Source organism: Nuphar pumila, chromosome 2 (assembly GCF_984573655.1).
Source record: "Nuphar pumila chromosome 2, dmNupPumi1.hap1.1, whole genome shotgun sequence".
NCBI lineage: Eukaryota > Viridiplantae > Streptophyta > Magnoliopsida > Nymphaeales > Nymphaeaceae > Nuphar > Nuphar pumila.
The window spans coordinates 100,459,911-100,487,579 of NC_143250.1; the positions used below are offsets into that span (position 1 = coordinate 100,459,911).

Genomic DNA, 27,669 nt, shown 5'->3' on the forward strand with positions numbered 1-27,669 from the left:
TTTATGATTTCTTTAGACCCAAACTAATCCATATCAATTCAGGTTTCAGTCCTAATTTTTAAACCTGATTAAATATCGAGTCTAATAAACCCGAGCCACTTAAACTTCTGGGCTTACCAAATTGGAAAAATGATAAAATCAGGTCATAGCAAGCAGCAACTTTGTCACATAGCTTGTTGTTTTCTATTTCTCTCACTGCTACAGGTGCTTCTTTCTCAAATCACCTTAATCTTTTGAAAATAGTTGAAACTAAATCAAATCAAGGTTTGCTTAAAATTCTCCTAAATATAGTATGAAACCATACATGCATGTATATTTAACCAGTTTTATTTGATCTAGTATCGAGTTTAAGGAGAACCAAAACTGGATCTGCAGTATGGTGCCAAAGACCCAGACCCAAACCCAAGTATGAGAAGCTTAACTTATACCAAAACAGAAATGGTTGTGGATCAGAGATGATCCTCCTTTTACTACCCTCCCATAATATCCAGCCATTGCAAAATGCTGCTAAAACTCCATAAATTCTATAAAAATTGACCACACTGTACGGCAAAAATGACATGTTTTTCAAAATGTCCCACAATTTCCAAAATCTGCCCCATGTCCAAATTCACAAATGTCTGACTTATTTAGGATCATTTTACCCTTCACACGAGCGAACCTCCTAAAGTTCACATGATATATCGGTACGCTCTTCGATATCATAAACTCTCACTAAAAAGGTAGATTCACAAGTTTCTTTTGCGGACCTCATGGTGTTCGCATTACCAAATTTGTGAATTTTCTATAACTGAAACATGTTGAAACTTTACAAATATTCACTAAATTCACATATATAATACGAAGTTTGCATGACTAAATTTGTGAACTATAACTGAAACATGTCGTAACTTCGCAAATGGTCCATTAAATTCACATATATAGTACGAAGCTTTTATAACCATATCTATGAAATTCCTGTAACTGAAACCTATCAAAACTTAAAAAATATTTTACTAAAATTCGCATACATAATACAAAGTTCTTATAACCAAAACTCTGAACTTTCTGTAACTAAAACCTATTGTAACTTCATAAATATTCCACTAAATTTGCATATATAGTATGAAATTTAAGAGATTTTGTGCAAACTTCCTGTTACTTAAACCTCATAACTTCACAAATACCATATTAAATTCACTTATATAATACAAAATTTGTGAGATACCATGAGAACCTCCTTTAGTAATTGATCCTCAAGAAGATCTGCAAATAGATAGTGATCTGCACAAATTTTTGGCATGTGAATTTTTGTATATTTGCATTCTTGTTGAATCATATATAAAGTTGTTTTTGTTCATTTTATTTTTTTATTTGTTTATGGAAAGAACCCTAACCATTTTCTCTTTAGAACCCTCAACATTTTTCCTCTCCCATTCTAAAGATTCTCGTGATTTTTTTTTTTTTGCATTCTGATAAGGTTGTGGTATTCTTCATATCAACTTCCCCGATTAGATCGAAAGGTAAGTTTTATAAAAATATAACTATATTTTACTTCATTCTGAACTTTTTTTTTTTTGTAGAGATAAACATTTAATAGCCCCATGTGTATTTGTGTTTGGTTGTTGTTGTGAATGTTTTTCGTATATTTTTTTGTATTTTATTTAATATTTACTACCAAATTTATTGTTTAGGGTTTACTATATTTAGGTTTCTTCATAGATATATATATATATATATTTATTTATTTATGTTGTATATGCTTTATGTTTGGTTACTTGTCTTTTGGTTAATATTCAGTGTTTTTGTATTGGTATAATAGGGATAGGGTTGACTATGCACAAGCATTGAATAAGGGCTATGGGTTAGGGGTTATTATGGGTAGTTGGCTTTCAGAGTGATGGTTGTAGGTAGTTGTGCTAATTGAATATATAAAGTGTATATAGATAACCTTTTTCACATGATATTTATATTAGATAAATGATATGTTGTGTGGTTGGTTCTACAAAAGTAGAATGCATCCGTTGTCTACGAATGCCTTCGGAGAATTCTCTCTCGGTCACTGGTTGTTTCCTTGGGAGCGGACTCAACTAGCTATTTGGGGTAATGAAAATACGTGGCATAATAGACCCTTGAACTAGTATCAGTTGTTTCTACGTGTCATTCCTTGTGCATACTTACAAGGCCAGCTAATATCAAAACAATAAATATCTTGTTCGGAGCACTTGTTTGTTCGAATCTCTTATGACTAATGCAATTTCTTGTTGTGTAATTGCTTACAGTTTGTAATTTACGCATTGCCTATACCTTGTGATTGATAGAATTGCTTGTTATGAAATTGCTTACAACTTGTAATCTATGAACTTTTCACATCTTATGACTAATGTAAATGTTTGTCTTATAAGTTGCTTACATCTTGTGATTAATGTAACTGTTGTCATGAAATTGCTTATATCTTATAATGGATGAACTGCTTACCTTGTATTGGTTGATAGCTTAATTGATCATGCTAGAGATAGCTTACTTGCTTGAAGTAAATCATCTAATCATGCTAGTTGTAGTGTATTACTTGTTAAGGTTGCTTATTTCAGTTTCATATTGTCTCACTTATGCACCTGCCAGTTTTTTGTGAAACTGACCTATTTTATGAGCACAAGTGATAATTGGATCTGTACGGACTGTGATGGTACGATGGCGTGATGAGATCAAGATGAGACTCTTTTCCTGACGTTTCGCTCTTGAGGACATTTCAGTAAATTTGCATAAAAGTTTTCTTGAAAATCTTTCATTTGTACAAGTCTTAAACTATTAAAAATTATATTGGATTTCTTAAATGTACGGGTTTCAAATCTGGTTATGAAGAAAAGTTTGCATTGTAATGCGCCCAAGGTCCATTGACTTGTTATTTCAAATATCATTTTTTATTGAATTATTATTTAAAAACTCTGATAAACGAATGATTATAAAGCTTTTCAAACATCATTTTTTGTTGAATTATTATTTAAAAACTCTGATAAACGAATGATTATAAAACTTTTCAAACTTTTCATAAAAAATTATAAGTGTTGGATTTTGGGGTGTTACACTAATTCAAAAATGTCATATGTTTCCACCGTCGATGGAACATCTTTACAAATTAAAAGTATTGGAAATTTAGATTCCTCAAAAAAAATTTTGTTCCAAAAATTAGAGTTCCAAAATTAAATTTATTTTTTTTCAGCTTCTCAAATATCTGATCATGGGTATGAAATCTCTTTCTCATCTAAGGGTTTCTTTGTGCAGGATCTCTGATCGGGGAAGCGGATTGGGCAAGGCCATAGGAGAGGAGATCTCTACTTCATGGATTCTTTAAATTTCTCCTCAAAATTATTTTGTAATTATGTCCAAGATAAAGATATTGAAACTTGGCATAAAAGACTTGGATATCCAAGCTATTCAAAGATGTATTTTTTCCCTTTTAGAAAAAAAAATTGTAATGAGAAAGATTTAATTTGCACGAATTGTATTTTTAAAATAATGAAAGCTATTCAATTTCCAAATAAAACATTTGTCTACCTTTTGAATTAGTGCACTTGGATGTTTGGGGGCCTTCTTAGGTCATATAAAAAGAGGGATACTCATACTATGTTATATTCATTGATGATTTCACTAGGTATGTGTAGATTTACTTCCTTAATCTCAAATATGATGTATTTTCTTACTTTAAAGAATTTCATATGATTATTAAAAAACAATTTCAAAATAATATTTTCATCCTTAGATCAGACTCAGGTGGTAAATACCTTTTCAATGAATTTTAAAATTATTTAAAATAAAATAAAATTTGTTACAAAAAAATCTTGTCTAAAAACTTCTCAACAAAATTGGCTAGTCGAAAGAAAACATAGACATATTATGGTCCCCTATTGGGAGCTCTCAATGGTCCCCCTCTACTCTCTTTTAAGTTGTATATATAGGGGTGTGTCCCCTCCCTCCCTCCCCCTATTCTTCAAAGCTTGGTGCTTAAGCATTTGTTCAATAAAGAGATTATTTTTATCTTTTGTGTTCTCTTTAGCCTTTGTTGGCTCTTTGTATTGTCCAATAGTGGACTTGTGCTTGTGCACATTGTGTTTGTGCTATTGTATGCCCTTCATGGCTCTTGTTCACGAACTCCCGCTTAATTCATTACGCCATCATGCCTATGTTCCAATGGCATGGCAGTTCCAAAAAGTTTGCACATGGACAAACTTCATAGTTCATAATAATGGATGTCTATTAGTTTTTGACAAGTCCATCCTCAATCAATGTGCAAAGTCAGATTATATGGTTGTAAGTGTTCAATATAAGATAATGTTTTATACTAGGTTTGAGGTACTTCAGCAACAATTGGGCTACTGGTGAAAAGGCATAATAGAATTTATCCGAGATTCATTCATTTTTAGTTTAGCATGATTAAACCAGGAAGCAGTTTAGGATCCCATTTTTGCGGAACAACTTCAACCCATGGTCTAGAATCAAGCAGAATACTTCAGATCATATAATAACACGAGCTTCTCAAGTTCCCTACAAGTTTGGGATTAGTTGTTCCATTCTCATTCTTTCCATCATCATGATCGTTCTAGTTGCAGCCAGCACTCAGTGTTGAAATTGCCAGGGTTATCACATCAAATGAGACCCTTTTAAGGTACCCCCATAATACATGGCAGTTCACCGACCAATGAAACTCCGCACAGGAGCATGATGATGGTTAATTATGTTTGTGTATGTAAGAATACGGGTAGTCACTTCCCCACTAATTTCTCACAAAGATGATATAAGAATAATCCATTTCCACTTCTGATTATGAGGAGGCCACTCTAGTTATGCCTAGTTTTGTAAGTAGCTGAACCAATTTCCAGGATACACTTATCGCTAGTTCACTCAATTAACCTGTCACCTGGGCATTATAATACTTAAGCTTTACGAAAGCTGCTCAGTTTAGGCTTCTTTCCGTTTTTCTTTGGTTCTATTTTCCTCATGCAAGGTAGGAGGAAGCTTTTGCCAAGCATATAGAAGCAAAATTACAAAGAGATTAAAAGAGACAAGTAGATATGATTCCCATTGAAATGAATTATAAGGCAAGTTTAAGTGTAAATCTACTTGCATTCCAACAGATAAGCATTTTCTTGCTTCTGCACTGTGGCATGCTTTATAGCTGCACCTTCTCAAAAAACTGTCATGTCGTACCCATATATAACATACATGTGCATGCTCATACACACACAATGTAATTATGCGAATATAAATATCATTAACAAACCACTCACAAATGATTAATGATCTTTTCTTTTTCAAAATTTGAATATGTTGCTTAATGACCTATGTCACATGGGTGCGGGTGCGGGTGCGGGTGCGGGTGCGGGCGCGGGGATTCGGCACTTCCAAAAAACCCGGGTGCGGGGGTGCGGCAGGGGCAAAAATGAATATATATATATATATATATATATATATATATATATATATATATATATATATATATATATATATATATATAAAGGGGGTCAGCTGCTGGCAGCATTACTTTTTTTTAAAAAAAATCGCAGCCCATTTGGGCAAATTTTTAAAAAAAAAAAAATCCAAAACAAGAATGAACCTAAATGATCCTGGGTGCGGTCAATGCACCCAGGATAGGGTTGACCGCACCCGGTGCCGCACCCGCACACGCACTGGCGTCGAGTCGCGTCGACGCGGGTGCGGCACCCTGCTAGCCGAATCCCTGTGACATAGTTAATGACTTAAAATAGTATGATTTCAAAAGGACCGATATAAACCAGATGACAACTAATCCTTCAATGTTAGGACATAAGGAAAAGCTAAAATTTGAAAGTTTCAAAATGAAAACCTCTGGTGCTAAGTAACAGCGCCTTCTTCCACCAGTATCAAAAAAAAATGAGAAGTCTGACGGATCATCATCAGGTACATATGTCGGCTTAAATGAAGCAAAATCCACAAGGTAAACCCAATTCCAAGATGTCACCAAAACATTCTCACACTTAATATCACCTAACCAAGGGAAAGGTTAGGTCTTTAACATTCAAATACTTGATAAAGCAATAATTGTTATAAGAAGCTCACCATGACAAACACCATTTTCATGACATTGCTTCACTGCATAAAGAAGCTGCACATACAGTCATCCCACATGGGTATACCATTCATCACAAGTTCTAAAAAAAAGAAGGAAAAAACTCCAGCATCACCTACCTGAAAAGCAATCCATTTCTTCTCAATCAAGCTGAGAAATGGTCGGGTGCTCATCTGATCATGGAGGTTGCAGAAAAAGTATTGCTGAGAAGATATGCCGCTTTATCCGTCTCAAGCCAGCCCTAAAAGGAAATAAAGAGTTGAAGCATTCGTTATTGAACAACACAGCCCATTCCTCCCATAAAAGCATGTGCAGATTCTCTTACTTGAAAAGGCCAAACATGAAAATGTTCGATATTATGAAGAATCTTCCTAATATCAAACAATCTTCTTTCATAATCTTGCAATTGTTACTTGGAAATCTCATGTCATATACTCTTTCGGGTATTGAGGTTAGCAACAACTTTAGAGTGAGCCAATGAGTTAAACTTTTTTACCACTGAGTCCCCCCTCCTCCTCCTTAGATACTTCTGAGATGGGAGACATGATTGTGGCCACAAACTGTTTCACCTTTTTTTGTAGATTATATCTTAGATTTAGGCCACAATGAAATTGTTAGTTGATGCTTCTTGTTTGAGCATATATTTTTGGGTTTCCGATTAGTGATGTATTTTTTATGAAAAATATCATACACCTAGACTTTTATCAACAACGCAGGCTCCCTACCTCCCTATCTAGGTGTCAACCTTCTCCGCACTTTATAGTAGAAAGTATCACCCTGGTCATAAATTTTCTTCTTTGAAATTTTCTATCATGTTCCAACACTAGCAAATGATGTGGGTATGGACCCCTTCGAGACACTTTTCTCAATCACCATATTGTAATAAACAAATTCAAGATTTCTTATAATAGGAATACAGAAAATATAGATAAACAAGCAAGCAATAGAGATAAGACATAGGCTATTAAAAAAGCATTGCAAACAACAAACAAAATAGCTTATTGACAATACAGAAACTTGAATCATTAAGGAAACAACATAAAAAAATAAACAAATAGTGTTCCCTAATCATGTTTATAATACAAAATACACAATATATAAACAACCAAGCTGGAGAATAAAAGCATATGAATCATTAAGGAACTAGCTAAACAAATGAACACTCACACACAAATGGTTTCATCAATGAAAACAATGTAATATACTATTGAACATGAAAAGATAACTTGAAAGCCATACAATTCTTCCACAAAATAAGTAACTCATGCTAATGTTTCAAAAAACTAACTGATTCAAATCATTGTTTCAAAAAAATAACTACTTCAACCGTTAAACATGTGCTTACTGGAAAAACTCGATGATTATGAAAAGCTTAACAGTGAACTGCCATTGGTAATAGTGGCTAGAAATTGTTGCCAAAACTTCTCGAAAAAACTCACCAGAGTTAGTTGTCGATAATAGTGGCCAAAAATTATTGACAGGGGAAAGCACTTTAGAGACCACTGCTTGGGGATCACAAAAAAGCCCTAGTTTGTGCAAAAAATAACCCTTGGTTATGAACAATCGAAGGGTCACATTTAATAATCATAAGAAACTCCTAAAAAAAAGGAAATTCACATTTTATTCATCTCCAATATTTGCAATATTTATAAAAATTCTCAAATTTGTCATATAAAGTGCATATTCACAATTACCTTATTTGTGAATTTAATACCTTATTTGTGATAGTCATTTTAGAGTGTAAACTTCACAATGTGTTATATGCACAAATTGCCACATATTTGCATATCTCCTTAATGATCGGTTACTTAAGGGAGATCCGCATTGTTCTATGTGAACTTCGTACTACATATGCAAATTTGGTGAAATATTTATGAAGTTTCGACAGGTTTCAATTATAAGTGGTTCACAAATTTAGTTATGCAAACTTTATACTATATATGCAAATTTAGTAGACTATTTGCAAAGTTTCGACAGGTTTCAGTTATACAAAGTTTGCATATTTGGTTATGTGAACTTTGTATTATATATGTGAATTTAGTAAAATATTTATAAAATTTTGATAGGTTTCAGTTACAAAAAGTTTACAGATATGATTATGTGAATTTCGTACTATATATGTGAATTTAGTGAACTATTTGCGAAGCTTTAACAGGTTTTAGTTACAAAAAGTTTACAAATTTGGTTATGTGAACTTCATATTATATATGTAAATTTAGTAAAATATTTGTAAAATCTCAACATGTTTCAATTACAAGAAGTTCATGGATTTGGTTATACGAATTTCATGAGATACGCCAAAAAAATGTGAGAATCTATCTTTTAGTGTGAATTTGTGATACCCAGAGAGGGTATCGATATATCGCGCAAACTTCAAGAGGTTTGCTCATAGAAAGGGTAAAATGGCCCTAAAATAGTCGGACATTTGCGAATTTGGACATGAAGCGGATTTGGAAAATTATGAAACATTTCAGAAAATGTGTCAATTTCACTATATTGAACGGTTATTTTTTGTAAATTCTAAGCCTTATTGGTGACTAACATCCAAGAGAACATGAAAGGAAGCAACTGTACATTGTGGGCTGCCAAAAGCCACATACATGTGCCGCTTAGAATGAACAGCTCGGACCAAGGGCCATTCTCACCACATAGGGAAACAAGTTGCGCCGCTAGTGTTCAACTTATAAAGGGTTCATTTCAACTCAAAAATAGGCTTAGCAAACCGAACATGAAAAATAGGTTCCCGGTTCAGCTCGCCTCGTATATGCTTGTTAAGTAGCAATAAATATATTTATATATATTTTACAAGTGTAGCGCAAATGTTTAAAGTATTTGAATTTCAATCAATAGGTTTAGAGATAAAATCTTACTGCTTCCAGTTATGAAACAATATATTTTTTTGTACTCTTATTACTTCTACCTATAAAAGAATGTTTTGTTTTGTGTTTTTGTAAACAAGTCAGCTCGAGCTCAGCTTGTTTAGCTTGGGGCTCATTATAAGCTCAAACTGGACTACGCTTGCCATAGGAACAAGCCAAGCTTGAGCACTTTTAATCTTGCATGTTTGTCTGGCTTACCAGCCTTAGCTAATTGTATGTCATGAGGGCCCATTTGATTGCAGCAGGTGAGGCCCACCATTCCGGCATGTTTCTAGCAAACATGAAAAAACTTTAACCTGATTTTTTTTGTCAATTTTGGCCTGTTTTTCATGGAATAAAGAAAATCAGGTGTAAAAACATCAGGCTTTTTTACCCATAATAAGTTTATCATATTCTTCCAGATTGCAAGCGGCCTGCCGGAAGGCACACCAGAGTTCTTAAAGGAAGGATGAGCCACAGCAAAGGACATCGACACCAGCAAGTTTTAAAATGGAGAGCATGAAGGCCAAGTACATGGGGCTCCAGACAGACCTGGAGGGCTTCCAGAGCTAAGGTGGACAACATGGCCATGGCATCGTCACCATCCATCATTCTGTTTATGTGGTGCTGGGCTTGCCGCTATTTTGCCACAATCAAGGCAACACGCTTAGAACATCACCTGATCCTAGCTCCTCCCTTTTTATGGGCAAGACGAGCCAATTCTGCAATACCCATGATCAAGAAACTGATTTGAGACATCTTCCTGATCGTTGATAGCAGACCAACCAGACATGCTGACAAACCTATTACCAGGGGCAGACTGGGAGGTTGCCTATGAGCATACAACTTGTGCAAGAGATCGTTTGCGCCCAGGTACAATGATATCCAGTTAACCTATATCTTAACATACTGCATTTCAACTAATAATAAGATCTTGGTTACACAATAAAAACAATGCAAAACTCAGTAGTGACTTGAGTTACGGGGTGATCAAGACAAGGACAAAGAGGAGCAATTTCTTGCAGACCAAACAATTTAAACTTAAGAGATCGAAAATCCAAACTCATCCAGCTTCAAAGCAAGCACAGAGCTAAAAAAAGCACCTAAAGATACTAAAAGACATCCTGATGAACTTTCAAGCAAATATATAAGCGTAGAGTTCACTTCCAGTGTGAAGCCCAGCATAAATGAACAGTTGTGATTGCATAGCCCAAAATGTATTCTCTCGATTAGTAACATTCAACTGTCATAGATTGGATCAACGTCCTGCCTATAAGCATTAATCATGAAAAATCAATTTGTTCAAATATGAGATTGATGTCATATTTTACATCCCATAAACAGGGACAATCACAAAACTGAAAAACAATAATCACCCTGTTGAAGGCTGCAACATTATTACAACCCACAAATAAAAAGGTAAAAGTTGAGTGATCTAGGGTCTAATTAGATAGCCAGATGGTTAGTGGAAAATGTCATAAAGAAAGGGCCTCGGGTTCAATATCTCACGGGGTTTATCCCCCCAGCTTGACTATAAAAAAAAAACTGTCAATGCTTCTCTGGCATGGGGGGCAGTATTCTAAGCACTATTCCAAGATAGTACCTCTGGATGTGAAAGTACCAAGACTAAGATGGTGCTTGTTGATGCTTCTACTGCCCGACAGTTAGTAACTACCAGTGCTGTGAAAAGCATTGAGGTGTAGCGAGGCGCTCCACCAAAAACTGAGGCGAGGCGTAAAGCGTAAGCCTCAAAAAAAAAATTTGAAAACTTAAAAAAATATAAAAAAAAATACCTAAAAATACAAATAAATAAAAAAATACTTTATTGATGAAGCAACAACCAATAAAAAATAGAAAATCTCAAATAAATACTAAAAAATATGAGATTAACATATAAAAGTAACTAAGAAACTGATTATATAACGAAAAAAATCTGAAAACTAATTATATAACTGAAAAACTTCTTTTTCTGAAAAACATAATACTTTGTTCACGCCTCATGCTGGCGCCTTGAGGCGCGCCCTTTGCGCCTCAAGGCGTGCTTTTAACAGCATTCTACCAAGGGGTCCACAGTTGAGTGTCAGCAAAGTTGTGTACCAAAGCCCTCAATATTGAACCTCCCCCATTTCAACTCCCTGCACACCAGCATCCTCTGCACCACCCGTTTCTCCCTCACACCCCTTATCCAAGAACCCAAAAATCTCTGCATCTGCACCAGAATTCTCTCCCACTCACACCACCACAAACTAGAGCCTCCTGAAACAAGCCCTTCTCAACAACATGAACATAAGCACAGAGTACAATCTTAACCCATCATTGACTCCTCTTCCAACCTACTGATTCCGCATGTCGCAAAGACCAAAGCATCATACGTCCTTGAGACAAACAAATATCTCCAACTTTCTCAGCACTTCTTCAGTCTCACAGAATCATCCAGAAATGCAGTACATAGGGAGTACATAATTGCAGCACAATGTATCCAGTGGAAACCCAGAGTCCATCCACCAGAAGATCTCCACCTTCGCTGCCTTCACTGGGCCGTGGATTGAGACCACGGTGAGGAAGAGGACCATGTTTGCGCTGATACTGCAGTCGATCATCATCTGACTGCGCCTTGTCGGGAAGGTGATCCTTGCAGAGAGGTGACTAAGCAGTTGACCGTGCTCTTCTTGCCAAGGGTACCACAGTTGGTGCTGCCAGGTTGTGTAATCTGTTTCAGCAAGGGGAGGCTCTCAGGACCATGATGACCTGAAGGTATCATGGTGATGAGGACGCCGTCTCTGAATCTGCTCAAGAAGAGAGCATCACCCTTCACCACTTCATTCGTCTGCTCATTGTAGTAGGCCAAGGAGCATTTGGGCTTAGGAAGTTTTCAGTTTTTCATTGAGTTCTAGGTTGATAATGGTGGTGGTGGCAGCAGTGAGGTGGTGAAGGAGGAACATGAAGGGAGATAGTGGAGTAGAAATAGTGTGGAATAGCAGAGAAACAAGCAGAGAATATTTCAGGAGTAGGATATGGGTTTTTGCTTTTAGGAGGGGAGAAATGCACCACCAACATAGGAAGGCTCTATGACTCAAATTGGAAATATCCAAATTTGTTGCAATAGTTCAAGATTAGAACTTTGAACTCGCATCAGTTCTGTGAACAGAACCCTAGTTTTTCAGCTTCATCAAGCCCAATCATGTAAAATCGCTTGGTGAATGGGGCTACCAATAACCAACTTGAGCAAATCATTGTATAGTTAAAACCTAAGTCTCAGACTGGACATAACTTTGCCTTAAACTTGGCTAAGCCTTTCATTTATTCAAAGTCCGCTCCATGAGAAATCCATCATCATCAGCATCATATGAATTTCTTGTCAGGAATTGTACAGGCCATGAGGTGCCCTCATGAAACAAATGGAATGAAAAGATGGGGCAGCTTCTGCAGATGTTAAGTCACAGATTATAGTCACTATAATCATCTTTTCCAACATAATCAGTTGAAGTGTTGTCAAAAAATTCATGGCTCCACTCATCAGCATCATGAGTTTCATGAGAATCTAGATGACTATAATTCTTGAACTGGCCATCATCTTCCTGGAAATCAAAATGAAATGTCATAATCTTATCAATATCAGTATACATTGTTTCAAAAGAAACCAATTTGTGAGTGCGCATATGTGCGTGCACATGTATGAACACGTGTGTGTGTGTGTGTGTGTGAGGGATGCAAACAGTTCGGATCCGAAACGGCTAAATACATGGTGATTCAGATCAGAATCGAATACGAAACATCAAAAAATTGCAAAACCCCCATCCTGCACCCAACACATTTGCAGAGAGAGAGAGAGAGAGACCTCTGTTTGCTCATCTATATCAGGAGATTCAGCACTTTTGCAGGACATAGTTTCTGCTTGAGATTGCAATTGATCGATCACCAACTGGAAATGGGTATGATCTGCAAAAGAATTAGTTTTTTCTTAACTGAGGAACATTTCTAAACTCAATTTAAAAAAACAGGAAATTGATAACAGTTCTGCCTATGGCATCTAAAATGCAGAAGAAAAACAAAAGTATCCATAAGACCATAAAGATAAATGGTGTCCCTAAAATGAACCAGATGAACAATATTTTTGCAATGAAAGTGTTGTACAGCTTAGCATTTCCCTCCTACTTTCTGTAAAACATAATTTACTGAAAATCCAGACCTACAATCTTGGTCAAGCATCATATTCTGAACTAATAGGCAAACCACAAATTAACACCACCAATCCATAAGGACATTGACCAAAGGTTGAAACCACTCAGACAGTAAAATTTTCTATCAGTACTGCATACCAAATTCCCATAAACTGCAACAATAAAAGAAACAATGATTTACCTAGAAATATGCAGCATCAACCAAAAAGGCCCTTATAGACAAAGCATCTCTCAAATTCCCTAAAAAATAATTTGTACTGCAGCAATCAAATGTTTACCCCAACCAATTTTATGCCCCAGAATGTTGAGTGGACTTTTCCGTGCATCCAAGACGAACATGAAAAGTTTAAACTTAGCATCCACAATTAAACAGGCCAGACTCCTCAGACAAAATACAACTGATTTGAACACCTTGTTTTGTAGACATTTCTCAAGTCAGATACATTAGCAAGAAAGGCTGAGGAAGGGAGAATCATATACAGTGTTCATTGTTTTGTACAATATAATATGTGATTACAACATTTTTAATAAATGCAGACAATGTAGTCAAAACCGCTAGCTGGCGCCTAGGCAGCAGATGTCTAAAAGGCCTAGTCAGGGCCTAGTTGGAACTCAAAACAAAAGATTAAGAAAATGCAGAATTATAATAATATATATTTGTATAAGACTTAATAGCATCTACACACACACGCACACACACTTGACTCGTTTAAATCCTGCTCGGACTCGTCGGAATAAGTAAACGAGCCGAGTTTGATGAAGCACTCTTGTTCGTTTAGCCCAATTAAGCTCGGCTAATAAAGTCATATAGCAGCTAGATCTAGGATATGTAGATTTTTTTTTTGAATAATAAGCATAAAAAGAGGTTTGACTCAAGTGGATAGGGTGTTGGTCATTTATGTAGGAGGTCTGAGGTTCAAATCCTGCCTCCTATCCCTTGTTTTAATTATTTTGCCAAGCCGAGTCAGGCTCGAGCTCAAACCCAAGCTGAGTTTGTACATTTAAAATTCAAGTTCGGCTCAACCGAGCCAAGCTTTTTGAGCCAAAGCTCGGCTGGAGCGCAGCTCGTGTGCACCCTTATATATATGGGTTTATATTTGGTACAAACGATTGTACCTACACTCTAATTTGAATCTCAAGTTGCGAGTTGTTTTGACACAAACTAACCTCATAGATGTGTTCAGCATGCTTGATTTAATAGGAATAAACTTTTGGATCATGTTTTTTCATTGAAAAAACATGTTTTTATGAGTCGGAAAAAATAGATGCCTTTATATAGCTGTTGATTTTTGGATCACAGAAAAAACCTGTATACAAGTCGGATTCCGGTGATCCAAAAGCTGGTTCCCACTAAACAAAACCTGTAGATCACATCTATGGTGTTAGATGTGAGAAAAAAAACACAAACAAGGGGGTTCCACCTTATTTGCTAAGTCGTTTGCACCTACAAACGACTGTATATATATATATATATATATATATCAAGCATATGTATACATATATATGAAAGAAAAAACAAAGAATATATATTTATATATCTGAAGAAAAATAGATATACATCGAAAAAATAGTTTGTATATAAATATATATTATGGAAAAACATATAATATATATTATATAGTGATAAGAAAAAAGACAAGTTTGGGCCTGGGTGGGGACTAGTCAGCGCCTAGGTGGGGACTAGTTGAACTAGTCGAGACCTTTTAAATCCAGGGTTCCTAGGTGCCCTGGACTAGGCGCTGACTTGACAATTGGGCAACTAGGTGCCTGTTCACCAATTTTGACTACATAGAATGCAGGAACAAGTAAAAATGGCAATGTAAACAATACTTACAAAATAATATTTTAACCATAGCTTAGAAAGTTCCATCAGGAATGTAACTTTGCTGTAAAAGCTGCAGATGGTTTCATCGAGAAGATCAAAAGAAATTCAAAATTTCAAAGAGTTTGTTGACACTTATTAAATATGGAGTAGATAAGGAGATGCCGGTGCCCATAATTCATCCTTTGCATCAAAAAGTCATGCAGGAACAAGTTAATCAAGTCCAGAAGTACCAGGGAGATAAACCGGATAATCCAAAACCAAAACCCATGCCACCTCCCTTAAGCAGCTATGAAGATCGATGACAATTATGAAGAATTTGGACCAAGCATGATGGGATAAACAGCAATCATAGAAGGGTGACGCTCAAAAAAGGAGTTCAAAAAGGGTATATGGTGCACATCCAGTAAAGAGGCCCATGTATGAGATGAATTAAGTTGAGATGCAATTTACTCAAAAAATGAAGGCATCACTCATCCATTGATGACACTTGAAAACACCTTCTTGACAAGAAGCCCCTAATGTTAGTTTTGACTTGCTTTAATTAAAAGATAAGAAAAAAAAGGGAGGATGCAAAACAGTGGAAGCTATTAGGATCATAAAACGGACCCACTTATCAGGTGTTAACAGCCTACAATAGAAGTTTCTTGACCTTAAAACCGACTGATGTGAGCAGTAATGACCAACTTTTCTGTGATAACCAGTCATAGCAAGCAATAGTAAGATTCCCATGCCACATATACAAGAGAAATTCACTTTAATAATGCAATACAGAAGAGTGTTTGTCCGGTATAAAATTCCAAATAAAAATAGAACAGAAATGGCAACATAAACAGCAATAGTACATCTGATCTAATGATTGAAAGGTATACCAACAAAAAATAGTCTTTACACACGCACACACATGCACACACAGAGTCTAAGCAGAACAGATTCAGCAACATCTAAAGTCGAAACCTTTTGATTTGTTAACCAAAGCATCAGCAAGCTGCAAAGGGTGTTTTCGCTCTTCCTTCTTGTATTTCAGTTTCACTTGGTGTCGTGAACGGCCTGGAAAAAGTTTCTGGATCATTTCAAAATCTGTTCCAAACTGCCGAACAGCCTGATGGTAGAATCAGATAGAATATGTTATTCTTGCACAAGCAAAATACCTTACTATCTAAGTCAAGAAAGCAAGCTTAAGCAGGACATCTAGACAATTGCATGTCGTTGCACATCACCTATGATAAAGAAAAATACCAAAAGGCTAAACCTGTTTTCAGAAATACCTTGTAGAACAACTCAGTATCTGCTTCTGACCATCTCTCAGAACGTATTCGCTTCATGAATGAGTGATAGTTGAGTTTAGGTTGGTTCGGTACATCTGGTTGATTAGTTTGATCACCATCCGCGTTTAGACTTGGTGTAGAATCTTGAAAAGTTCCATCAAAAGATACCCCTCCTTGAACACTAGCTCCATTTCTACAAAAACAATGTTGTTTATTTATATAAGAGAGAGAGAAAAGAATAGCAGCAGTAACACATATAATGCCTCACTTCCATAGGACAATTATTATTGAAATAAAACCTTACTAAAAGATAAATGTTTTCAAGAGTACGTCTGCTTACAGCACATGGCACACTGATCACATCACTGCCATGAGGTGGGTAGGACCCTAAAGAAACTGGGCTACGACTTGAGCTGTTGGAGCTCAAGTTGGTATATAGCAGTACAGCTTGTACCAGACTCGAGTTCACGTACCAGACTCGAGTTCACAACTTGCTAAGCTCAAACAATCTCAACCTTGGCTTGGCTAAATTTGAGCCAGCCTGATTAAGAATTAATTTTTCTTTTGCTTTTTGCATTAAAAATCCATAAAGGGAACAGCAGAACTCATCACTGCCTACACATCAGCATTCTAAGTTGGACAGTGCATTAACCATCACATTTTTGCACATGCGAATTACATTATATTAAATCAATCTTTTAATGTAATGAGTTTGCTGAAACAAGTCCATGCTCACCTTGAGCTTGGCTCATCTATTAGACAAGTGAGCTCATTGAGCCAAAGGCCCTAGGTTGACTGCCCACCTTAGAAATGGGGAGTGCCAATGGGAGATTTGGGTAAATGGGAGGACAGGCTTATGTGGCAGCAGCAAAATTCTCTAGCAGAAAGTGGCGACATTTTGGCTCTCGTTCCATGTCCCCTTATATACTAGTCACATTGAAAGCTTCATAAAAATGGCTGTATCCCCACATACGTAACCATGTCTATGTGACATAGTCCAGCAGGTAGTGGAAAAAAATTAATGCCCAAGCCCCATAAGACTCAGGCCCACCAGAATAATAACCGAGTTGCTTTGTCAATGGTTCCAGGTTAGGACCTGGACCATCGGGCCCTAACAGGCATCAAATCAAACAGGTCAGGCTGGCCCAATTTACACACTAGAAATGCATGTCATTGCTTGCAAGAATTTTCTCATAAAAAGCTTTAAGAGTAGCTTGTGCAAGAATTGATCTCACTGATGGCAGCTCGATTGTGAATGTTACACTCATAAAGCAACAAAATGTAAAATCTAGAAATCCAACATAATAAAAGGTGCTTTTTGTTGGATAGGGGACCACAAATTTTAATCGCGATATACAATCATACCTCTCAGTAGTGGCAGAGTTATTTCCTGCTGCTGCTGGTTTATTCTGCATAGTTCAGCAAACACACAAGTTCATCAACAATGCATAAACCAACACCAAACCATACCAAAGATACCATAAAAGTATCATTTTTCCAATGAAAAGGATCAGAAATTCCACAACTGTGCAAGCAATGGAAGTTAACTTCCACAAAGCCTACAGATCAGCATGGGACATGCAAATAATAGTAGAGTATACAGTATAACTAACTTACAAGACTCCGTCCTACCCTCGATTCAGAATTGAATCATATTCAACCACGCTCCAGTTCATATATAATGTATTAAACCATTAAAAGAATAATATCTAAGGGCATATTTGCAACTCTCAGATCCTCCCGAGAAAGCCATTCATTCCAATGTTTGTTAAATTGTATGTATATACATAGATATGTATGTATATATATTATGTACATATACATATATGTATTATATATATAGATATATTATAATTAAGTATTAGGCTAAGTCACAGGGACTCGGCAAAACAGGTGCCGCACCCGCGTCGACGCAACGCGACGCGGGTGCGCGTGCGGCACCGGGTGCGGTCAACACGACCCTGGGTGCGGTCAACGTACCCAGGGTCATTTTTGTCCACTGTTTTGGCAATAAAAAAAATCCCCGATGAAAAGGAGGATTAGGGCAAAAAAAAATTTTTGCCATAATCTCTCCTCTCCTCTCTCCCTTGAGCTCGAGCTCTCTCCTATCGACGCCCCAGCTCCGCCTCCCAGGCTCCTCCTCTCCTTTCGCAGGTATGTACCCTCTCTCACTCTCTTCTTGGGTCGGCAGGGGAGGGGCCGAGCACCCCCTTCCCTTCTCGCTCTCTTGTTGGGTCGACAAGGAAGGGGCCAAGCCCCCCCCCCCCCCCCTCTCTCGGTCTCTTGTTGGGTCGGCAGGGGAGGGACTGAGCCCCCCTGCTCCCTCATTTTTCGGCACAGGAGGGGCCGAGAACCCCCCCCCCCCCTCTGGATCTTTTTTTGGGTCGACAGGGGAGGGGCCGAGCCCCTCCCCCCTCTGGCTCTCTTTTTGGGTCGGCAGGGGAGGGGCTGAGCCCCCCCCCCCTTGTTCCCTCGTTTTTCGACACAGGAGGGGTCGAACCCCCCCCCCCCCCCCTGGCTCTTTTTTTGGGTCGACAGGGGAGGGGTCGAGCCCCTCCCCCCTCTGGCTCTCTTTTTGGGTCGGCAGGGGAGGGGCCGAGCCCCTCCTCCCTCTGGCTCTCTTTTTGGGTCGGCAGGGGAGGGGCCGAGCCCCTCCTCCCTCTGGCTCTCTTTTTGGGTCGACAGAGGAGGGGTTGAGCCCCCCCTGCTCCCTCTGCTTTCGGCAGGGGAGGGGCCGAGCCCTCCCTCTTGCTCTCTTGTTGTAAAACCCGAAATTTTTATAAATTAATTCAAATTGGGCCTAGATCCATATTTCGGATCTAGGACCCATAAAGGGGTATTTACACTTAAATGTTTGCGTTATACTAAAATAATATTAATACTAGTAATAAATTAGAAATATACATATATATATGTATATATATAGTAAGCAAATTCGAGGATCCACAGTTGGATCCACTTGGATCCAACTTGCGGATCCATATTTTGGGGGTTAAAAATTTTATGTTTAATGTGAGATTAAAAATAAATAAAAAAAATTTTAAGTTTTTAAAAATTTATCCGAGGATCCACAGTGGATCCATTTGGATCCACTTGTGGACCCATATTATTTTGGGGGCCGGGTTACGGGTCCCGGGTTCGGACCCGAGCCCCACCCCATGTCAACCCTTTTAAGAGGAAAGGGCAACCCGATAAGGGTTGCCCGAAAATACTGTAACAGATAAGGAAGGGGGCAGGAGGGGGGTTACGCAAGGGGCGTAACCGAAACCCCCATCTCGGCTGGAGGAGGGCCGATAAGAGGAGGAGTAGGGTTAGGGGTTTTCCCCCCCTCGTCTCTCTCTTGCTTCACTCTGTCCCCCATCTCTCTACTCAATCTCTCTCTCCCTGTCTGCGTGCGCGCTCCGGAGAAAGAAGAGGTCGCCGGAAAAAAAGCTGCGGCAACCCGCAGCCACTAGTAGCCACCAAAGTCTTCCAGCAAGCTCCCTTCTTCACGACAGCCGCGGGGAGCGACACCAACCGTCTGTGCCTGCACGTCTCGAGCCTCCGATCGCCGGAAAAGTCTTCTCGAGGTACGGTTCTTCTTCGAATCTGGGTGAGGAATCGAACAGGGGTTCGATTCCATACGTTGATTTGGGGGTTTTCTTGATAAACCCTAAATACCCAAATCAAATTGATTTGGGGGTTTTCTTAATATGCCCTAAATCTTGAAATCGGAACAGTTTGGGGGTCTTTCCTTCCCTTAGTTAAGTCATTCTCTGGAAAACAGTAATCGTATATGCTTATGAAAAAGAAAAAAAGGAAAAAATGCGTTGTTTCATGTTGCTGGCCACCAGTGCATTGGTAGGAGGCGACAGGCCCAGCCGACCCAGTCGGCTGGGTGCCCTACATCTTTTGGACCGGGCCATAGCAGGCCCAGCCGGCTGGGTGCTGGCCTGTGACTAGTATGAAAAAAAAAAGGGAAAATTTTGCTCGGCATGCATAGGTAATCCAACTTGGTAGGATTTAATGTGATTTTCGGGTGTATTGTGTTGCAAAGTTGCATTATGTTGTGTTCCACCCCAAAGTAAGTAGTTCGAAAAGTACTTGCATATGAATGATCGATGCATGTTAATATTAAGTGGGCAACACAGGTATGACCTACTGTTTCTAACATGTTCTAAAAGTTGCTATGTTGCCTGCTTGTGAATAATAACTGCAATACCTAGGTTAATACAATGTTAATAAGTATATGCTGATAGCTTTATTTATTATTATCTATATAGTCGTGTTCTGAATATTTGGGTACACATGCCAGCATGCTTGTATTCTTTATATCTTCCTAAATACTTAGACTCGCTCTAAAATTGGTTATGAAATATTGACCATACCTAAAATATTTTACCTGCTAAACTGCATATGTGTGGGCTGTTTCAGCATTGAACAGAAAATGATATTCTTGTCATGAAATTTCATATATTGTGGGTTTCTTCGGTGCCAAAAAGAAAGTAAACTTCTGTTATGAAACTATGGAGGTGCGTTGGCTGGAGCGATGCTATAACAGGCATAGCAGCAGTACAATGCGTGTTGGAACACGCTCAATATCATAACTATGTTCGTCAGGGTTAATGCTGCTTATAATACGGTATATTCTATGATAGGTTAATATATGTGCTTATAAGTTCTGCCAGTGATATGTATATGTGATTGACTTTATTAAGCAGTAGTTACATGAGTGTGACCATGATTCAATTATTAGTAAGTCTTCTTGAACATGTATGCTTGATTTGTATGTGAAATGGTACATGTACACTCATACACTTAAAGAAACCATGGATTGGTTAATCCCCATATGTGATGTAGGTAACACACACATATTGAAAATGCATATGAATGAATTATGACATGCATATGCTTGGGTCTATATTTGCATGAATATATATGCTTTTGGTATTTTGGCTTAGTGTTATAAATGAAACACTATTTTGGGTTTTGTAATGAGATGCACTGATGGCCTAATTGGACCATCATCGGCCTGGAGAGCCGTGAGTTTGGTTTTCTTTCCCATATGTTTCTAAATGCATCACTTGGCTCATTACTACACTGTTCTAGTGGTTGATACGGGCTGGAGTCCCGAATGGGTCCCCGCAAGGGAGGACGCGTTTTTTTCACTTTACTTTTGCATATGTGTGACAAACTTAAAGAATTGGACTTAATTAAAAATATAATGAATAAGAACAGTGTAATATACCTTCTGGGATATCTCATCTGGAGTATGAGAATCTTAGTTATCCGGTCTTGGGGAGACTGTGAGGATACAAAAACTCTGTGTGCGTTGTTGCCCCTGAACCCGATATTGAGGTTCTTCTCCTGGCCACGGTTTTATGGAGAACCCGCCACTTTACCCGGGAGTGGTGTGTTAGTCACAGCTGTGAGTTTATGGTACCAAGGAAGTGGCACTTGTGGGCGTGGGGTGTTCGTTGTGTCCCCGACATTAGATGTGGAGGTCTAATGTTCCGATAGATAGTGTTGTTTCCTGATATCGGTCGAGGATTAAGTTGGAACCCAGTAATAAAATACAAATTGTGTGTTAAGCTACCCTAGGAACCTACTTGACCTCGGGGTTTGTACCCGTTTGGTGTATCCGCGGGCCACGGTAATTAAAAAGAGGAACCTAAAGATGTGTGCATCTAATAGGGCATGCATATGGAAAGATGGAACTTAAATGAAAGATAACAGAAGAAATCATACATTGCACATAATCATGCATTTTTCTGTTATGCATTAGATCATGCATGTTTGGATCATTCTTGATATCATGACATCATTTGGTGGTAGCATACGCTTTACTTTGTGAAATCATGCTGAAAGGTTTGGTTATTTAGTTATCGATATGTGACATTGCTTTACTGTTCTTGACTGGTAAGTATATGCAACTGTTGGTAGTTATAGATATTTAAATGTTGCAAATTGTATATTTGCACTCACTCAAATCACTGCATGAAATCTCATCCATGTTCTTTCTCTCACCTGGTTTCTTTAGAAGTAACTGTGCTCAGAATTTCGGTTCTGACACCCTACTTAATTGGTTTTTCACAGGAAATGGTGAACAGTGAAGTTGGACATGCATCTGGGGATGGATGAGTTATACTTGGACTTGTTAGCTTCAGTAGAGGATATAGTGGCTCTTTCGTTTGTCTTTCAGTTCTTTTAATTTCTGCAATTGTTACTTTACTTTCAGTTGAAGAAAACCTTGTCTTTAAAATTTTCTTATTCATTAATAAAAGAGTTTTAGTTGGTTGATATGGATGATAATTGCAACTTCGTTTGTGGTGGATGGGCTATCCAATGGAAAGTGGAACTGTGAGAACCCCAGATCTCTGGGAAGGTTTCCGCAACTCTTAGAAAAAAAAAATCCGCATTTTTTTTAAAGGTATGGATTGGGGTCGTTACAGGTTTGGTATCAAAGCCCACCACAAAGACTTGCAATTTTGATCATCTTTTGAGTATTAAAAATTTTTACTTTGGTTTATGAGCACTGTCCTGAAGCTTCGACAAGTGTGACTCGTCCTCCAGAGCAGTTCTCTCCACTGGTATGGCTATTTAATACTTTTACTTTACGTATGTGAATTTTGTGTGATTGAATGAAATTAAAGTTTAATATTCTATTGGTATTAATTTAATAAGTCTTGGTATGATTACGTGAACGATTATTGTTCGTGATCAACCCTAAGGGGGTAGGATAAGTAAAAGTCTAATTTGTAAAAAGATGTGCATTGTAGATGTCGCATTATACCCGTAGAGGCGCTTCGTCTTCTACTGCTGCTCCCACGAACTGTCAGGAGCAAAGAGATTTCATGATGGAGGCCATCCATACCTTGACGGAGACTATGACGGCTCAGGCGACACAGACAGCACAAGCGCTGCAAGCGGCACAGAACCTTCAGGCGGCACAGGCTGCACAAACGGCTCAAGCGGCACAGGCTGCACAGGCAGCCGCGCAGGCAGCGACTTGTGACCCTCCGGTCAATATTGTTCTAAACGCAGGTGGCGTTTCTTTCGAGCGGTTTCTGAAGTTAGACCCGCCTTCCTTTTCAGGAAAGGCAGACCCAGAGGCTGCTACGAGCTGGGTCGAGGAGGTTGAGAGGGTGTTTGACGTCTTACTTGTCCCTGAGGAGAGAAAGACAACCTTTGGCACATGCCGCTTGAAGGGCGATGCCAAGAACTGGTGGGACACCCTGCGAAGGGTGAAATTTGCTGATTGGGATGAGATTCCATGGGAGACGTTCAGGGAGGAGTTTCTCGACGCCTACTTTCCCCCTTACGCCGAGGAGCAGATGCAACAAAGGTTCCTCGATCTGACTCAGGGGACCATGAGTCTCGTGGAATACACTACTAGGTTCCGGAGTCTTGAGAAGTATAGCCCGAACCTCTTTAAGAATGAGAAGGCAAGGGCGGCTAGATTCGTGCGTGGACTGAAGGATGGGTTACGGACTCGTGTGCTCGGGGGTCGTCCTTCTACCCTGGCCGAGGCAATCGAGTCAGCCACCGTACTGACCGAGGACTAGGAACGATCCAAAGGTGGCTTCCAGAAGAAGGGTGGCAACGGAGGGGGTTCTTCAGGCGGGACCAGGAAGAATCCTCCAACAGGAGGGGGAGTGCAGAACGGGAAGAAGCAGCGGACCCGTGACGGGCGACAGCAGGGCGCGCAACAGGGCCGACCTCAGCCGCAGAGACAACAGAGGAAGGCCCAACCGGCATGTCGCAGATGCGGCAAGAATCATCCATTAGGTTTTTGCCCATCGTTTAAGGGGGTATGCTACCAGTGCCAGCAGCCAGGGCACATCGCCCCTTTCTGTCCGAACAAGCCTGCGGTTCCGGGTGGACAGCCGCAGCAACCACAACAGCAGAGGCCTCAACAGCAGCAAGGTCAGCACAAGATCAATGGACGGGTCTACGCAGCGACAGCAACCTCCCAGGATGATCAGGCTGATCTGATCGAAGGTATATTCTTAGTTGTCGAACACTTTGCACGTGTTATGTTTGATTCAGGTGCAACACACAGCTTTATTTCTTCTTCGTTTGAAAAGTTGCTTGAATTAGTTCCATCTAGCCTCGAAAGGGCTCTTGATGTGATGTCACCTATGGGTGCATCCTCTTCCTGCGGAAAGTATTTTCCATCCGTATGCGTGGTGATAGAAGGCCATGAGTTGTCCGCCGATTTGGTCATTTTGGATATGACATTTTATGATGTCATCTTGGGTATGGACGGGTTGTCCAAGCATAATGCGACCCTCCAGTGTAAGGGCAAGAAGGTAATCTTGGAGCACCCCAAATTGTCTGCATTGTTGTGCCATTCGACGAGACCGACCGATGGGGTGAGGATCGTGTCAGCTTTGAAGGTCTCCAAGTACCATAAGAAGGGTTGCATGGTATTCTTGGCCAGTGTTTCTGCTCAAGACAGTCAGGCGACGCCCTTGGATCAGTTAGATGTTGTCCGCGAATTCCCGGATGTTTTTCCCGAGGATTTGCCGGGTTTGCCTCCGCATCGAGAAATTGAGTTCTCGATCGAGCTAGTGGCTGGTACGGCACCAGTTTCTCGCGCTCCGTATCGCATGGCACCTACTGAGTTAGGGGAACTGAAAAAGCAGTTGCAGGAGCTTCTTGACAAAGGATTTATTAGACCGAGTGTGTCCCCTTGGGGTGCCCCGGTCCTCTTTGTTAAGAAGAAGGATGGTTCAATGCGACTTTGTATTGACTACCGCATGTTGAATCAAGTAACGGTGAAGAACAAGTACCCTTTGCCTAGGATCGATGATTTGTTTGATCAGTTGAGAAGGGCCAAGGTGTTCTCGAAAATCGATCTTCGTTCGGGTTATCATCAGCTGAGGATTAAAACCGAAGATATTCCTAAGACAGCGTTCAGGTCCAGATATGGGCATTATGAATTTTTAGTGATGTCCTTTGGACTTACAAATGCCCCTACGGCATTTATGGATCTGATGAATCGGGTTTTCAGATTGTGGCTGGATTCTTTTGTCATCGTGTTCATAGATGACATCCTGATATATTCGGAGAGTGTGGAAGATCACCGAGAGCATTTGCGACTCGTGCTGCAGACACTGAGAGAACATCAGTTTTACGCTAAATTCTCCAAGTGTGAGTTTTGGATCGATAGGGTGATGTTTCTTGGTCACGTGATATCCGAGAGGGGTGTAGAGGTTGATCCAGCCAAGGTGGAAGCCGTTTTGTCATGGGAACAACCGAAGACGGTGACAGACATTAGAAGTTTCTTGGGATTGGCGGGTTATTATCGTCGATTCATTCAAGATTTCTCGCGTATAGCGGCTCCGATGACTCGGTTGTTGCAGAAAGGAGTGAAGTTCGAGTGGTCCTCTCGCTGCGAAGACAGTTTTCAAGAGTTAAAGAAGAGGTTGACCACAGCGCCAGTTTTAACATTGCCTTCCGGTACGGGCGGTTTTGTGGTATACAGTGATGCGTCGGGGACTGGACTGGGTTGTGTTCTTATGCAGCATGGAAAGATCATAGCATACGCTTGCCGACAGCTAAAGGTGCATGAGAAGAATTATCCCACACATGACTTGGAGTTAGCGACAGTGGTTTATGCGTTGAAGATTTGGCACCACTACCTTTATGGGGAAACGTTTGAGGTCATGTCTGACCACAAGAGCCTCAAATATATCTTCACCCAGAGAGACTTGAATTTGAGGCAACGTAGGTGGTTGGAATTCCTAAAGGATTACGACTTCTCCATCGCTTACCATCCGGGTAAGGCGAATGTGGTGGTTGATGCACTTAGTAGAAAGGCGTCAGTCACAGCGGCTGGCTTGATTGGACGCAGTTGGAATCTGGTCGAGGAGTTCGTACGATGGCAACCTTTTTCTGATAACTCTGAGCGCATTCTTTGTGCCGAAATGCAGGCACGACCAGAGATCATAGATCGAATTGAGGAACTCCAATCAGAAGATCCGGACTTTGAAAAGTTGTGTGAAAGTGCTCAGAAGCCAGAAGCGCAGTTTCGCAGGGAGGAGGGCGGAACCATTATGTTCAGAGACCGATGGTAGGTTCCAAAAGCGTTGCGGGAAGAGTTGATGAGTGAAGCTCACAGGTCGAAGTATTCCATTCACCCTGACTCCACCAAGATGTTCAAAGATCTTCAGAGGACTTATTGGTGGAATGGGATGAAACGGGACATCGCGGAGTTCGTATCTCGGTGTCTTACTTGCCAGCAAGTGAAGATTGAACACCAGAGACCAGGTGGTCTTTTGCAGCCTCTTGAGATTCCAGAATGGAAGTGGGATGATATCTCAATGGACTTCATCGTAGGGCTGCCTAAGACCCGACGACAACGAGATGCCATATGGGTGATTGTGGATCGTTTGACAAAGAGTGCTCATTTTCTTCCGATCAGGATTAGTCAAAGCTTGGAGAGCTTGGCTGATCTCTACGTAGAGGAGATTGTTAGGCTTCACGGAGTGCCTCGTTCGATAGTGTCAGATCGGGATCCGAGGTTCACATCTCGATTTTGGCGACAGCTTCAGAAAGCCCTTGGCACTACCTTGAAGTTTAGTACTGCTTTCCATCCACAAACAGACGGGCAGTCAGAACGGACGATTCAAACGCTCGAGGATATGTTGAGAGCGTGCGCTTTGGATTGGGCAGGTGATTGGGACAAACATGTGAAGCTTGCAGAGTTTTCTTATAACAATAGCTTTCATGCTAGTATTGGCATGGCCCCGTATGAAGCACTGTATGGCCGACCGTGTAAATCTCCGGTTTGTTGGGATGAGGTTGGAGTGAGGGCAATGGAGTCCCCAGAAATTGTCCAGCACTATGCGGATTCAGGTGTGTTTAATTCGGCAAAGGTTGATTGCAGCTCAGAGTAGGCAAAAGAGTTATGCCGATCAGCGGCGTAGAGAGCTCAGTTTTGATGTAGGCGATCACGTGTTTGTTCGAATATCGCCTACGAAAAGTACCTTCCGGTTTGGGAAGAAAGGCAAGTTGAGTCCTAGGTATGTTGGACCCTTCGAAGTCCTTGGACGTGTCGGAGAGACTGCGTATCGAGTAGCCCTTCCTCAGTTTTCGCAGATTCACGATGTTTTTCATGTCTCGATGTTGAGAAAGTACGTACCTGACCCCTCACACGTAATTCACTATGAGGCAATCGAGGTACAACCTGACTTAACTACGGACGAGAAGCCGATAGAGATTGTGGAACGTCAGGAAAGGGTACTACGCAGTAGGACGATTCCGTTCGTAAAGGTGCGTTGGCAGCATCATGGGCTAGATGAATGCACTTGGGAGCCAGAGGCAGATACGCGCCAACACTATCCTCTTTTATTTGGTACATTCTAATTTCGCGGACGAAATTCTTTTAAGGGGGTAGGGATGTAAAACCCGAAATTTTTATAAATTAATTCAAATTGGGCCTAGATCCATATTTCGGATCTAGGACCCATAA

At 39.8% G+C, this 27,669-nt stretch overlaps 1 protein-coding gene across 1 annotated transcript in view; it reads right to left on the reverse strand.

The window, feature by feature from the left end:
• Positions 1-10,801: 10,801 nt before the first annotated feature.
• Positions 10,802-27,669, reverse strand: part of LOC149846387 (uncharacterized) — a 34,790-nt gene continuing 17,922 nt past the window's right edge. The window contains exons 4-8 of the mRNA XM_089997968.1: positions 17,577-17,620; positions 16,212-16,404; positions 15,901-16,045; positions 12,779-12,879; positions 10,802-12,518 (exon numbers count right to left, since the gene is read on the reverse strand). Coding sequence (XP_089854094.1) covers positions 12,378-12,518; positions 12,779-12,879; positions 15,901-16,045; positions 16,212-16,404; positions 17,577-17,620 — 624 coding nt within the window. The 3' untranslated portion in view covers positions 10,802-12,377. The remainder of the gene's footprint in view (positions 12,519-12,778; positions 12,880-15,900; positions 16,046-16,211; positions 16,405-17,576; positions 17,621-27,669) is intronic.